We start from the raw sequence: 16281 nt of genomic DNA, 5'->3' as shown, positions 1-16281 counted from the left end.
ACGCTCCCTGCGGGCGCATCTCCTCGCCGCCGCAACGCCTCTCTCTCATCCGCCTCGTCCAGCTTGCCCTCTGGGATTCCACCAGGGGCACCCTCCGGGCAGCACCGCAGCGACTCTGGCCCTACGCTCGCGGGGCTGCGCGCCCGGCGCCGACCGAGCCGACCCACCCGCGCCCGCAGCCCGCCGTCTCGGAGCTCGGCCCGTGCTCCGCGCGCTCGCCCACCCTCGGCTTCCCGTCTCCCGGCCCTTCTTCCACCGACATCGAGCCGTCTCACCTCCCACCCTCCCCACCTCCAGGGCACCTCGGCCAAACCGTGTCCCCTCTGCACGCGCCTCCCCTGCAGGGACCCCGCACAGCCCCCGCGAGAAAGCCCCTCCCGGGTCCCCCTAGTTCCTCCGCTGGCGGAGAGGCTCCAGCGCCCGCGGCTGCCTAAGTCACTCTCATTCATATTCATTCTCCTTTTCTTCGTCGTCTCTCTCCAAAGACCCCTAACAAGACAGCCGATCCTCCTCCGGGGCACTCCCTCTCATTCATTCCCTCCCATCACACACACACACACACACACACACACACACACACACGCACACCCCCCACTCCACTTTTCAGACGCCCACCTCCCACATACTCCCCTCCCCTAACCAGACTTCCACCCACTCACCATCTGTGGCCTCCCTTCCGCCCCCGCCCCTCCCGCCGGCTCCCCCACCCGAAGAAGCAGACCCGCTGGTGGGCTACAGGGACCCCCGGCAGACGCTCGAGTCTAGCGCGCCGCACTGACCCCTGCCCGCCCGGGAAACTAACAAAGGCGGCGCGCGAGCCTGGCCCCGAGAGCAGCGAGCGGCGGCCGCGGGGCGGGCGAGCCTGGGCCGGGCCGGGCCAGCGCCGGGCGGGGGCCACTCCGGAGTCGGGAGGCGGCGGCGCGGGACGACGCGGATCTCAGGCGGCGCGCGCCGCTCGGACGCCGCGGGCACCATGGGCTGCTGCTCCGGGCGCTGCTCCCTCATCTGCCTCTGCGCGCTGCAGCTGGTGAGTTCCTGCCCCGGGACCGGCGCCCAGCTCCCTCCGTGGACACGGGGACACCGGGACCCGCGGCGCCCGGAGGCGGCCGAGCCCGGCTCTCCCGCCGCTCGGACCCACACTACCCTCCGGCCGCGGGCGCTCCTCGGGTCGCCCAGCCCTGCGGGAGGGTGCGGTCTCCCCGTGGCCCCGCCGGGCGTCGCCACGAGGTCCGGGGGCAGCTGCCCGGGCGCCGGGGGAGGGAGCGGTTTCCCCGCCCCTCGGGCGACCGGCCGGCTTTAGCACCTCCGCGTTCCCGCCGAAGTTTCCCGGGGGCTGGGGGCTGGTGGGCTCTTTCTTCTCGGGGTGGTTTCCAGGAATGAGGGGGCAGGAGAAGATGCGTGGGAATGCCCAGGTTCCGTCCGAGGAGACGGAGCAGCTCTAAGTGTGCCTTAAGAGCCAGGTGGTTCTTCTCTTGGCAGGTTGAAAGGGGGTGCCCTAGGAGCCGAAGGCGCGTTCTGTGTTTTTGAACAGTATTTCAGCCCTGGCCTTATAGTTTCTATTTGGATGTTGTTGAAATTTTTCGTGTTCAGACAGAGACAGACTGACAGCTGTCATTAGGGAGAGAAGGCGCGGTGGCCTGCCAGAAATGCATGTGATGGGAAGTTGGGGACCAGGGTGCAGAGTGGAAGGGCTCTCAGTGTGGAGCCAGTGCTTTTCTTAACGTACGTCCTGTTGGGACCTAGCCTGGCCCTGTGGTCTCTTTCTTAGTCACTTGAGGTCAAGGCCACAGACCTTATGGGAGACTTTTGTGTGTGAGAGATTCATAGACGTCTCCCTTTTATTCCTCTTAAGACGGATTCTGGAAGCTTGGCCAAGCTCTCTTCCGAGTGTTCTCTGTTAAAGTCACAAACATTAGCTAGCATATTTTTGACTAGCAAGAGGAAAAAGGTTTTCAGTGAACTTGACTGAGTAATGTCAACCCTTGCAAGACTCATTAACTGAGCGACAAAATAATGCTCTTTCTTTAGTAGTTAGTCCTTGTACCCATGAATGTTTCAGAGGGTTTCACTTTTCTCTTGCTTCAGTGTTTTGCTCGCCCATTAAACCCTCACTTTAGACGCTCTCTTCATTGTTTACATGTGTGCCTGATTTATGTACTGACACATCTGAAGTCACTGGCTCCTTTTCTTTAAATCTATGGAAGGGGCCCTCCTGTCCTGTATTTTATTGAGTTTTCCTGAAAAGATAATTTAAAAATTCACCGGAACATGGATGTTTTCTTTCATTAAGGAAAGACAGCCAGAAGCTAATTTGCACTTTGGTTATTAGAAATGGACATGGTTTACAAGCTGGGGACACTGAATAAATGTTTAGCCAACCTTTGAATATGCAGAACAAGCATACTGGATTGTATAATCTCTCATGGCATAATGCTTTCTGTCTCACGTGGAAATGACATGGAAGGGTTTTTGATGCAGCAAATGTACCAATAGTTATGATTTCCTTAGTTGATATTGGAATACTTGTGACAATAGTGTGTTTGGTGTTTCATGTATCAGCCTGGAATGGCTCCATTTTCCACATATACCTTCTCAATTGATGGAAATGCAACTTATTCTTCCAAGCTTATTTCAAAATTCCACCTTCTCTATAAAGTCTTCCCCGGTGCTCCAGCTAAAATCAATCACTTTTCCTTTGATTGCATAGTGCATTTTCCTCTGTTAGAATGTATTTCATCCTCTTACACTATTTTAAGTGCTTTGCACATTACTAGACTTTAAGCACCCTGAGGATAAGGATCAAACATGATCCATTTTTGCTATCCCTACAAATCCTTAGGAGTGCTCATATTAGAAACAGACATATTGCTGAATCGATGATGGTAATGAACATTTGTGATCCATACAGGTAAACATTTTATTTTATTTTATTTTATTGCATGAACATTTTTTTTTTTTATCCCTAAAATTATTCTCTGAGGAAGGTGCCCACTTCACTAGTTTGCAGATGAGGAAGGTGACACCCATAGAGTTAAACAACTTCTTCAAATCAAGTTTTTGGATGGTGGAGACAGCAGAGTGATGATAAATGTTTACTAGTTGGGTCTTGGACAAAATAAAACATGTATGTATACATTACATTATTACATAAGACATCAAAATATTACATCTATAAAGGATTGTTGCACTGACTTTGATACATAAAAATAGTAAAATATGGAGTCCACTTTATTGTGAATTCTACAAAGCAGATTAATTCTGGCAGACTCTTTTGTTTGATGAATGTGAAGAGCTCTTGTTTCTGTGGTTTTGACATACATGCTGCTTAATATGTTTATTTCCTTTGAGAAAGAATAGCAAAGTGAAACAAGGGGATGGTATTGGAACTTCCTGATGTCAGAGACATGATCTTGGTTGGAAACCTCAGGAACTTTCACAGGTGAAATTCTAATCTGGCCTGAATAGCCCGAGAACAAGGAGAGCCAGAAGAAGCAGGCAACTCCTGATTGGTCGGCGGCAGGTTTCATGAGCAGGGGAGCTCGTAAGGCTTGTTTTGGGCAGCTGCGCTCGAGAGGAGGGGCTCTCTGTCTTCCGCGGCCAGAATATTACAGGTTTATTTAGAGGCCTTTACTGAGTTCAGTCATGTCTACTGTTCCGAGGTCTCAACAGCACTTTGCTCTAGCAGGGCCGTGCATCCTTGGAAGGGCACCTTCTCTAGGCATATGTGGGCAGGATGTACATTCCAAGGGCTGGGAGGGCGTGAGGTCTGGCTCTAGGGTCAGCTGGAGGTCACATCCTCTCCATGGGCTCCTCCAACATCGGAGCAGATTCTTGGCTGCTTTGGGTAATAGTTTTCAAGTACTGGAAAATTATTTCCTCAATTAAAAAAATTTAATGACAGTTGCTTTACAATATTGTGTTCGTTTCAGGTGTTGGGCTTCATATTTTTTTCCATTATAGATGATTCCAAGATAGTGAATATAGTTCCCTGGGATATACAGTAAATCCTTGTCATTTCTCGGTGTCACATATAGTAGTGTATATTTGTTAATCCCACATTCCGAATTTATCCCTTCTCCTTCCCCCTTTGGTAGCCATAAGTTTGTTTCCTATGTCTACTGTCTGTTTCTGTTTTGTAAATAACTTGATTTGTATTATTATTTAAGATTCCACATATAAATGGTATCATATGATATTTGTCTTTGTCTGATTTATTTCACTTAGCATGATAATCCTAGGTCCATCCATATTGCTGCAAATACCAATATATTTTTTTATGGCTAAGTAGTATTCCATTGTGTAATGTACCACAACTTCTTTATCTGTTTCTCTGTTGGTGGACACTTAGCTTGCTTCTGTGTCTTGGCTATTGCTCTGAACATTGAGATGTGTGTATTTTTTTGAATTAGAGTTTTCATTTTGTCTGGATATATACCCAGGAATGTGATTGCTGGATCATATGGTAACTCTATTTTTAGTTTTTTTAAGGCAGCTCTCTACTGTTCCCCATAATGATTGTAGTGTACTTTCCCATCAACAGAATAGGAGGGTTCCTTTTTCTCTATGCCCTCTCTAGCACTCGTTATTTGTAGACTTTTTGATTATGATCTTTCTGACCAGTGTGAGGTGGTGCCTCATTGGAGTTTTGATTTGCATTTCTCTAATAATTTGTGACGTGGAACAACTTTTCATGTGCTTGTTGACCATCTGTATGTCTTCTTTGGAGAAATGCCTATATAGGTCCTCTGCCCATTTTTTTGATTATATATCTCCTCAGTTCTTTTGTGCTGTTGGCAACATAATGACATGACACATTTTAGGTTTAATGCACATTAGCAGGAAAAAATTCTCCATCATTTTCTTAACATCTAGGCAATCAACAAAACAATGTTATGCTGACTTTCAGCACTTGCCAATTTCTTTGGTGTAAATACTCCACCTTGGTCAGTTTGGAGTAAGTCCTTGGTATAGTATTTCCCTCAAAGAGATAAAATAGGCATAAATAACCTCAAAAGCAAAAAGGAAAACACAGTAAAATAATGAGGAAAGGGTATGTTCTAAATATTTAGTCCATCTCTTTTTAATATGACTTACTGAAAGTTTTTGCTATTTTTTTTAATGGTAATATTTAACAATTGGGTCACAGATTCCTAAAAGTTTAACAAACTCTGAGCCAACGTAAGCCTGCTCCAGTATACTGCCAGGTAGGACTCCCAGATCTAGTGAAAGCAGCTGTCTTTTGTTGTCCTTTCATGTTTTTTTTCTTCCGTTCCCACCGACTCTTGGAAGATGGGGGCTGTGAAGCAGGAAATAAGTGTGGGTGTTGAGGGGAATGGCATTTGGAGGACTCGCTTGCTGAAGGGAATCTCCTTGCTTGCTGATGGCTGAGTCACCGTTTGGGCCATTAGAAGATGGTTCCTTAGCTCCTCCACGAAGCTGGAGAAACAAATGCAAAGTTTTTATGGCCACATTCACATTTTATCTGCCTCCACCCTCCCCAGATTGGGGATATAATTGGAGAGAATTTACCATTTTAAGGCTGGAGTATTTAGTTTCTATTTCTTTTTTTATATTTAAATACTCTGGTTCATCTTATGAAACTTTGAAAAGGTTAGGGAAATTAAAGTTCTGGCTAATAATGAGACTTTAGTTATAATGTGATTGGTGTTGAAATCATTATAATATTCTGCCCTGGCCAGTTTTCTGCAATTCCAGATCCGTGTACAGCTCTCTTCTTATTTCTGTGAACCTTCAGGGTGTTGAATTTGCTTAAGCAGTGTTGCCTTCTTATGGGTTTATGGATTGGTTTGTGTTTCCCTCAAATTCTTATGTTGAAGTCCTGACTCCCAGTGGCTTAGAACCTGCCCTTGTCTGGTGAAGGGAAAACTGCAAGTGTAACTGGTTAAGATTAGGTCAAGGGGAAATTTGGACACATGCAGGCACACGTGAAGAAGCTGTGTGAGAATGAAGGCAGAGGACAGGGTGGTACTTCTTCCAGTGGAGGAAAGCCAAAGCTTGCTGGCAGACCACCAGAAGCTGGGCGAGAGGCGTGGGAAAGACTCTCCTGCACAGCCCTCAGGAGGAAACATCCCTGCCGACACCTTGATATTAAACTTCTAGCCAGAACCATAACCCCATAGGTTTCTGTGGTTTAATCCACTCAAGTTGCAGTACTTGTTTACAGCAGCCCTAGCAAACTAACACAGGTCTCAGGGTTTTTTATTTTCAAAGGACATGAATTACATGGCTCTCTGTGTACGTGCTATTTCTTTTACTGAATTTCAGGTCCACAAAGGACAAAGACTTTGATTTACTCGCAGAATCTTCCTCTCCTCCCTGCAAAGGGTGAGCACTCCAGAAATATTTGGAGAATAAATGGAGGCCAATGAATGGCTACACTTCACTGAGTGTTTTATATGTGTCAGGCATTGCTCTAGATTCTTTATATCTGTAAAATCACGTGGTTCTCCCAACCACTCACTTGAGAGATTCTGTAATTGAGGTAGAGAGGTTCAGCAACGTGCCCAAGACTCTCCAGCCAGTAAAGGATGAAACCAGGGTTCAGATTCAAATCTGCACTCTCTTTACTGTGTTTTTTGCTTCCTGTACCTGAAATCATCCACAGCATTCAACAGGTACCCCTGGAGTCCTGAGCACCGGGTGTACAGGTGGGAACTATTTTGTTGTCAACCCTCAGATGCCTGATATCTGAGGGCAGAAGGACTGTCCATAAACACATGAACAGAGATTATCTGATTACAAAGTGCCGTGGCGGAGATGAAAAGTGTAATATGTACAGAGAAATAGGGAGGGCTCGTCCTAGCTGGGGTCAGGGAGGATTCTCTGTCCTGCAGAGAGAGGGGACACTTCCTAAGCAGAGGCCACCAAACGTGCAGAGTCTGCACTTTTGACAGAGCAATGCACATTTTAGATGTGATAGGAATCTGGTGTTTTGAGGAGACGGCACTGGACATATGCGGTGACATCAGACTTTCTTCAAAGAGTGACGCAAATCTGGCAGAGCATTTTTTTAATCTTTTTTTTTTGAGTTAAAGTATAGTTGATTTACAAGGTTGTGCTGAATTCTGCTGCTGTAAGTAGATGCAGACTATTACATTTAGAATGGATAAGCACTGGAGCATTTAAAATAGAGTCATGGTGTCAAATGACTGTGTGTGCAAAACTGTCCTTGTTGAATAGAGAATAGATTGGCAAGAAGAAGCGGGGAGACAGGAGACAGGAAGACTTGTGTTGTTCCAGGCAGGAGAGAATGCCATCAGAGAGTCAGCTGCATGTAGTAGCAGAGGAGATGGGAAGGGATGGACCTGAGACACGATTCAGGACTAAAAGCCTAGGACTTGCTAACAGGTTGACCTACACATTTTGTGTCACAGAATTGAATTGTGGTGCTTTATACTGAAAGTGGGAAAACTGGGTGATGGGGGCATGGAGGTGGAGCCAGCGGTGTTGACTTGGAGATAGGCAAGTTTTGTTTGAGACCCTTTAAGACCCCGCCACCTAAGGCCAAGGAGCTGTCAGATCAATGAGCTTGGAACTCAGAGGATGACTTTAGACTGAATATTCAGAATTGGGCACCACGACAAAACTGGTATGAAAGCCCTGGAGGAGATTGCTCAAGAGGGAGTGAAGATAGATGAGAACCGGACAGAAACCAGGACTCCAAGTGGTAAAACTGAAGGACATGGAAATGAACAAAATTCACAGAAATGGAAATATTTACATACACTTTTTTCTTTTATTCTTCAGAGAATATCAGGTGCTATTGATTTTTTAATTGTCCTCAGTTTTAATAAAGTCGTTTTCATTCTGGTCACTTCCATGTGGATTTTTGTTTTGCCTAGTTCCCCCTCCCCTGTGGGATAATCCTTATCAGAAGAGATTGAAAAATACATTGCTTGCTATCCCCATAATTTCAGTAGTACTTTCTCTTTTTAAAAAATGATCTGCTTTGTCCATATTTTTTCACTTTTCTCTTGCAGATTTTACAATGTATGTTTTAGGTCTCCAGGAAAGATTTGAAGAATTATCCAGATTATGTAAACATCTTGCTTGAAAAAGCAGGATTTCTAGTGCTTTAATAAAAAACTACTCACTAAAGGTAAAAAATCAGACAGGAAAACACCAAATTTGAGGGCTTTCCCAACAATATGACAATGAAGGAAGCACTAATAGTGCTGGGAAGAAAAATGGAACAAACAGATGACCAAAAGACCTGAGGAATCCAGAAAGATATGGAGCAGGGTATACCTGATCAGAGCCTTCATATAGGGCTGTGGGCTTTGTGTGGGCACACAGGTGTTCTGTGTCAGACAGAAATCTCACACTTGATCTGCTTGTCATGAGGGGCCATCTGGTGCAGGGCTGGAGAATTGGGTGCCTTTTCATTTTGTATTTTGAAAATTAGCTGCCTGAGATCATTGTGGAGATAATATGGAATAGGAGAATCAATACATTCATCTTTTTCAAAGTAAAGCCAATTCAGAGGTAAATTAGGATGTATAGGAATTTAGACAAGGATAAGACGATTAAAAAGAAGAACCACGAATGATTATTTTTTGAATTGCTTATTTTTATTTATTTTTTTTAAAGGCTGCTCTGGTGGCACATGGAAGTTCTTGGGTTAGGGGTCGAACCAGAGCTGCAGCTGTGGTCTACACTGCAGCCACAGCAGCACTGGATCTGGGCCACATCTGCAGCCTACACTGCAGCTCTTGGCAACGCCAGATCCTTGTCCCACTGTGTGAGGCCAGGGATTGAATCTGAATCCTCACAGACTCTATGCTGGGTTCTTAACCCGCTGAGCCACAGGGAAACTCCTGCTTGTTTTGATTTTCTTGTAATAGTTTTTATGCTACATGTCAAAGTCACTTTAACATTAATTTTGAAAAAAGGAGAGGGTTTCAAATTATTGGGAAGACATTTTGAGTGTCAGATTGGAGGAAACTAGTTGGCAAATATTTGATCAGGTCAATGAGGATCTTCTTTCTTGAGTGCATCAAAAATTTATGCTTTTAATCCCCATTAACACTAATTGATGCTAATGTGTGTGAATCTTCCTGCATTTCCAACAGAATATAACATTAGACTAAAAGATAACACTTTGTCAGTGATTGGTATTCAAAATGCCAGTGAAATGGTAGAACAAGCAAATGACATATAGCACAAACTATCTAATTTACATTTTTAATTTGATATATTTGGCAAAGATGCAAAAATAAAATAGGAGAGTGGCCCTGGATGTCCTTTAATGGACCATTCTTAGTGGAAGACTAGTAGATTATTGGAGAACGGATATTTTAAGCTAAGCGTAGTTTAAAAAATTCTGAAAGCCTTGAGTCTTACTCGATGACTAAGTTAGGGAAGGTGAAACCCTCCAACTAGCAGCTTGCTGTTCTGTTTGACTCCTGCAAGAGAATCCCCAGTTCCTTGATTTGTAGAAGCATCTATTGGTAAAGGGAGATGGGGGTGAAGGCTAGTGGGCAACAGGGGTGCAGATAACTGACAAGGGCTCTGATGGCGAGAATTAAATGGTCCTTTGTTCAATGAAGCAGCGGCAAGATCTCATGGCAACATTAATGATCTTGTTCTGTTTTCATAGGTTTTTGTTTTTTTTTTTCCCTTCTGCCTAGAGGAGCACTCTTTAGGATGGTTTTCCTGATGAATTGCATTCCTGAGTCATTAAGTAAAATGAAATGTTTGAGTTTCTTCCCTCCATCCACAGGTGCTTGTATTAAGAATGGTCGCACACAGATGACCCGTTCCTTTGTTAACAAGAGGTATGGGAATAGGATTTTAGCAATCAGATTCTGGTAAGAGGTTTGGGCCTAATGGATATGATGATACGTTGTAAATATATTTCTGCCGGTTTCTCTATTCCAGTCATTGGAGACATGGTTGTACTTTGGTATTGATTCATATGTAGCATAATAAGTGCTTGCATGGGTTAAACCAGTTAATTAAGGTGCAAAGTGGAGTGCTCTGCACTGAAGTTACATCTCCTGTGCTGGTAACTGGCTATGACTGATCGTAATTAAGATAATGGGAAATATGAAATTCTTGGTAATGGCAACTCTTTATCAGTTTGTATTTAAAATATAAATTCTTGATGACAGGGCTCTTGCAAATTATAGTTTATGAAAGGTATGATGTCTCAGATTGGAGGGACCCTTAAGAAATTACCCGGACCTGTCTGTAGCACTACAGCAAGACAACGCACGCATCTTCAAAACCAAAGGCGTTCCTGTTGATTCTTAAATATCTCTGAGACTGGAACTTTTCAGTGTTAACCAAGTCCTCCTCATATTTAAATTGAGATTCTTGTGTTTCGATTTCTGCCCTGTATTCTGCATTCTGAGTAGCAGATGGAAGCAAGGATGCATCAGTGGGGGAAGAGTTGACTCAACATTTCCCGAAATTCTGTGAGCCAGTTGTTAATCATTAATTATATACATTTTAAATTATGTCGAAAGCAAAAGTAATACATACCCAGCACTCAACTTTTTCTAATTATCTTACTGCATCGCCCTCTTGCCTGTGCTCCAGGGGTGATTTTCCACCTCTGGTGTCTGTGGTAGAAATTCTGTGTCACAGCGCACAGCTTGGCTTCGCTTTCCAACTCTGCATCTGGTAACACCATATTGGTAGCAAGAATTCAATCGTGGTGAAGTATTTATATCATGAAGGTACACAACCTCCGATCAGAACCTCCTCTCGCTTCAGAGCCAGTTACCGAACATTTACCAGCCACCCCTGGGATGGGTCTTTCATCAGAAGATAGCCAGTTTTCTTCCTGGGACATGTAGGAACTGATTTATAAGCCCTTCATGTAACTAATGAGTGTGTGCCTAGAAAGTATATTTCCTAACCTAAATATTTTATTTATTGCTTTGAATGCATCTGCAGAATTGTATACACATAATGGAGAAGTTTTTGTTTTCAAAAACTCCAATATTAACTCCTTTTATACAATAGCTTTCGCATCCCCCCAGATAACTGATTTGTGACGGAATGATCCAGAATGGATCATGGGTCGTGGGTTTCACTTCTAGGTGGCTAACTGGAATCCCTCACTGAGAGGGAATGTCATCTCTGCCTGTGGGTGTTGATTGATTCCCATGAGGGTAGGGGGACTGGCCTCTGCACCCACCTGCCCCGCCTGCCCACTTGTTGGTCCTCATTGGCTCCTTCCACAGGGAAGTCAAGGAGTCAAAGGCAGAAAGACCAAAATACCCTTTTATGCCACCTTGGATTCTTCCAGGCTTAGGATGCACTTCAATTTTCCAATGTCCCGACCTTGAAATGCTAAATATTCAATTTTGGAGGAAGCGCTGTGAAGCTGTTTTACTTAAGAACACACTAGAAGATACTTGGTTCACAAAATTGATTCTCTGATTATTAAAAAGTAATCATGGTTGCAGTCTGGAATAAAAGCCTGTGGCCCCCTCAGTTTCCTTGTTGCATCCTTACAGCGCCTCCAGGAGGCAGATATTAATATTATTCCCATTTATAGTCGAGAAAACAAAAATGTGGAGACATTATGCTGTACATAGAAACCCTATGTTAGGAGGTGGCTTAAGCCATCAGAAATGAGCAAATGCGGGTAGCAGGCTTTTGCGTGGGTTACCTTGAGACTGGATTAAAAGAGAGAGTTTTTTCCCTGGGCTAAACTTGTTGGAAAGAGTGATTATTTAAGCAAGCAAATCTTTCCATAAGATGTGATTTTAAATATGTCCCCTTGTTGTACAGTAGAAAATTGACAGAACACTGTAAACCAGCTATAATGGAAAAAAAAATAAAAATCTTTAAAATAAAATAAAATGATCCAAGTGACTTAGGTAATAAGAAATGGCGTTTTAACTCTTTGAAGCAGCCTTCTCTTTCCTTCTGTTTCTGTTAGCAGAAGGTTGCTTTCCTCATGACGGACATGTATTTTTAGAGTTCCTCAGGAGGCACCCCAATCTATCCCCAAACAAAAGAATGAAATGCAAGCTTTCTGCAGACCCAGTAGTCTGCAGTTTTTGCATGCTCTACTTTCTTCAGCAGATGAACCACTTCTGACAATGCTTTCAACTGTCCAGCTAAAATCTTCTAATACCATCGGGACCTCTACTTATAAGCATCTTCTCTCTCTGTAAGACTCTGAGCCACGAACCCTTTTTGCTCTCTGATGGGAACCTCTGCCTTGTCCTGGGAGTGTATGATGGTCAAAGATCTAAATGTTGCAGCCACAGCATTGTCTGAGTGTCTTAAATGCAGGGCCAATTAGGGGGAAGCATTAGATGAAGCCGCTGAACCATTAGGAAGCCTGCAAAGATGCCCTCACAGCCTTTCCACCTCGAAGAGAGCTGTGGTTGGAAATACAGATGGAGTCCTCCTTGGGGATCTGTCCTTCACACGTGGCTCTGGTGAAGCATTTTATAAGTAGGAGACTTTAGGTTTTGTAACATTTCACAGACTACATCATACAGAGGCATGCTGGTCATCTATTATTGATATGTTAGTTTGACTAGTCCTAAAGTGTCTTTCTACATACTTTTTAACTCCTTCACTGCTGCTGATACTTTTATTGGAGGACAGAGGTTTGGGTGAGTTTAAAATGTAAATAATGGCTCAGTTTTTTAAAGTAAGTACAGAATGTTGATTTTCCTAGTATATTTTCTTTATTAATGATGAACTAGGTTGTGGTTAAAAAATATGCGTGGATTCTAATTCAAGATGCTTTGCTTTTGTCCCATTATATTGAAGAAATAATATTATTTGCAGACTTTAAAGGACCATACTAAAGATGAAGGGATAATTATATTTAAACATATTGTCAGACTTTATCTAGCCTTTATAGTTCTTATATTTTTAGTCATCATAAAATTTGATTTTTTTCCCTTTTAAAAAATTATAGTTGGTTTACAATGATGTACCAATTTCTGCTGTATAGCATAGTGACCCAGTCATTCATATATATATATATGTGTGTGTGTATGTATGTATGTATGTATACACACACACACACACACACACACACACACACATTCCCTTATATGTTATCTTACATCATGGTCTATCCCAAGAGACTGGATATAGTTCCTTGTGCTATAGAGTGAGACGTCAGTGCCTATCCATTGTAAATGTAACAGTGTGCATGTACTAACCCCAGACTCCCTGTCATTCTATTCCCTTCCCCGAAATGTGATTAATGGCTATTCTCCCAGTGAAAGGTTTAACATGTCCTTAGGAGAATGGTAGTTAAAGTTCTTTTTATGAACATTTAATCAGTATATACTTTGCATTATATTTAATTGAGACAATCTGTAATTCAGATTTAGGTTCAGCTTCACCTTTGATGTCTGTGTGCTTTCCATGACCCAAAGGGAAAGGAAAAGCAATGGAGAACCATTATCCCACAGGCAGCAGAATTATGCTGGTGGGTGGTTAGTTGCTTTGTAGCCACAATTTTCTCCAAGGTACTCGTGATTCCTTGACATTGACCTTATTGGGTGGGGGGAGATTACAACCAGATGGCAGGGGGTTCAAAACCACAGCAACACCAGATCTGAGCCATGTCTGCAACCTACACCACACTCACAGCAATACTGAATCCTTAACCCACTTATGGAGGCCAGGGATCGAACCTGAGTCCTCACGGATGCTAGTCAGATTTGTTTCTGCCGAGCCATGACAGGAATTCCTAATGTGATATAACTTAATCCAAGGGGGCAGCAGCAGCTAGACGTCATTGGAGGTAGGTTCTCTGGATTGAAGTAAATGAGTGAAAAGATAGTGCAGTAAATCCTGGCAAATTGTGTATGCTTCATCTACAAGCCTAAGGAATAAAATCTTTGGACATTTTCAGGACGTCTTGATATGTGGGCTTATTTTTTTTCTATCACATTCAAGTAGAGGGGAAACAATGGTTTTGATAGGATTAAACTCCACTGTCACCTATCAGTTCCATTATGTGCAGTAATAACAATCAGCGAGAAGGTCCTGGAGATAAAGATCTGAACAGCAATAAGGGGCAGGCAAAAGACGAATCAGCCGTGTAATAATTTTTCAGCAGTGAATATTGAAATGCCTAAACATAAGCATGATATGTAGCAATTCCATATTAGCATTGATAAGATATATTTAAGCAAAAGAATATGATAGTTTCACATTTCTCAGAGTGAAATAGTTAAAGAAATGTACAACTTACAGGGAATGCTAATTTGGAAATAGTTCAGAAGGAAAAATGAAAGAATTCAGATTATTTAGCCTAATGTTGGATTATTAGCATCACTTGGAACTGCCTTAGAAGGTGGAGAGGAAAAGACACTCCCCCTGCCTCACCTCCTCCTGCTTTAGTCTGTGTTTTCTTCATCCCTGGAATCAGTGTCCCCACTCTGCATATTCTGACCCACCCAAGTTACTGAGCCACTATTGACAGAATAGTATGTACATCAGTCATCTTCAGCTCCTCGTTTGGTCCCCATTAAGACTTTAAATCATATACTTAAAACTTTTTCTCAGAGGCAGAAAGAAGGAGAGATAATAGAATAGCAAGATGACTGACTAGAGAAACTTAGGCTGACCTACAAGACTCCTTACAAGAGTGGTCCCTAGTTCTTCCTTACCCACTTGGTTCCCAGGCTTTCTTGGTGCTTCCCAGGGCGTGACATTTGTGCGTCTAACCTAGAGTACTGCACTGGGCCTAGCCACATAATAAGATGCCATTGAGGTTAACTTAGCACCATGTGTAGTTACATCCGCTACCTGCGCTTTCTGCATCAGCCTCTTACTACAGAGAAGACTGCAGACACTGAGGTTTACATACTGACTGACTTTCATCACGGGGTACCTCCCTCAGCTGACCCCAGCTGCAGCTTGATCTGTTCAGCTGTCCGTGGTGACCGTAAAATTACAACATAACAGTGTCTCTGCAGCCGCTCCTGTGATCACCATCTGCCTGTGTCACACCATGAATTCTCCCCTCAGTTGTATTTTTGGGAGCGTGACACTCTTATGGAGGCTCTCAGAGGCCACCTGGAGCAGTGTTTTATGATCTGGTCTTTCCCACCCACATAGCTGAGAGGGGAGCCATGTGAAATTTCCACAACAGCCATTTCCTTGACATAAGAGAAAAGTGATATCAGAAACTTACACCTTATGGCAGCACATGGTAGATAAAACAGGTGCCTAAAAGGTGCCATTACAGAAAAGGTATTGGAGTTCATTTAGCTGTGCAAGTGATTAATTCTTAACTGTCTGCTTGCCACATCGTTGTTTAAAATTACTACCTGGAGCCCGAGAGTAGATACACGTTTCTTTTTACCACTCCTTTTGCTTTTCTTTCCATAGTAGAGCCATGGCGGTGACTATACTTATTCTCTTCTGGAAAAGTGGCAGGTGTGGTCAAATTCTGTAAACATGGTTGTCTGGACAAGAAGTGTTGTGACGTTTACTGGAAGATTTTGCAAGTTATTTCAATGACGACTTAAAGAGTAGAATAGATTGGAGCTTCTTTTGTCTAAAAGGATAGATTCAGCCTGTATTAGTCAGTGTTGTCCTGATAAATGGAACTGTTATGTGTGTGTGCGTAGTATTATATGTATATATGAGGAGAGTTATCATAGGAATTGCTTTACGTGATTATGGACGCTAAGTCCCCACCTGCCGTCTGCAAGCTGGAGAACCGGGAAAGCTATGTATCATATGACTGCATGATTCAGTCCAAGCCTGAGACCCAGGAGGGCTGATGTTCAGGGGCAGGAGAAGAAGACAGGTGTTCCAGCACATTCTGCCTTCCTCTCCCTTTTGTACTTTTCAGATCATCAACATATCGCATTATGACCACCAGCATTCCTGGGGGGCTCTGCTTTAGTTAGTCTGCTGATCCAAATGCTAATCTCTTGCCAGAGACACCCTCACGGGCATGCCTAGAAATGATGCTTTTTCCGTTTTTACTGAAGAGCAATTGACATGAATTACTGTATGAGTTTATACAGCCTGATGGTTTAATTAATATAGATTGTGAAATGATTATAGCAATAGGTTTAACTAATACCTGTCATGCCATTTAAATATAATATAAAGGAGTTCCCGTCGTGGCGCAGTGGTTAACGAATCCGACTAGGAACCATGAGGTTGCGGGTTCGGTCCCTACCCTTGCTCAGTGGGTTAACGATCCGGCGTTGCCGTGAGCTGTGGTGTAGGTTGCAGATGCGGCTCGGATCCTGCGTTGCTGTGGCTCTGGTGTAGGCCGGGGGCTACAGCTCCGATTCGACCCCT

General features: G+C 43.5%; 1 protein-coding gene across 4 annotated transcripts in view; it reads left to right on the top strand.

Annotated features, from left to right (window-relative positions):
- NKAIN3 (sodium/potassium transporting ATPase interacting 3) overlaps positions 705-16281 on the top strand; it is a 567854-nt gene continuing 552277 nt past the window's right edge. For 3 of the 4 annotated variants that reach the window (XR_002343291.1, XR_002343290.1, XM_021089314.1), the window contains exon 1: positions 705-1027. Coding sequence is in view for 2 of the 4 variants with exons in the window: in XM_021089314.1 (XP_020944973.1) it covers positions 974-1027 (54 nt within the window). In the remaining 2 variants the exon portion in view is untranslated. The remainder of the gene's footprint in view (positions 1028-16281) is intronic. The other variant, XM_021089313.1, reaches the window with a different exon arrangement.

This window comes from Sus scrofa, chromosome 4, assembly GCF_000003025.6.
Source record: "Sus scrofa isolate TJ Tabasco breed Duroc chromosome 4, Sscrofa11.1, whole genome shotgun sequence".
In the NCBI taxonomy this organism is placed as follows: domain Eukaryota; kingdom Metazoa; phylum Chordata; class Mammalia; order Artiodactyla; family Suidae; genus Sus; species Sus scrofa.
Note: the sequence above shows the minus strand (reverse complement) of the source record. Positions and strands in the feature narration are given on the sequence as shown.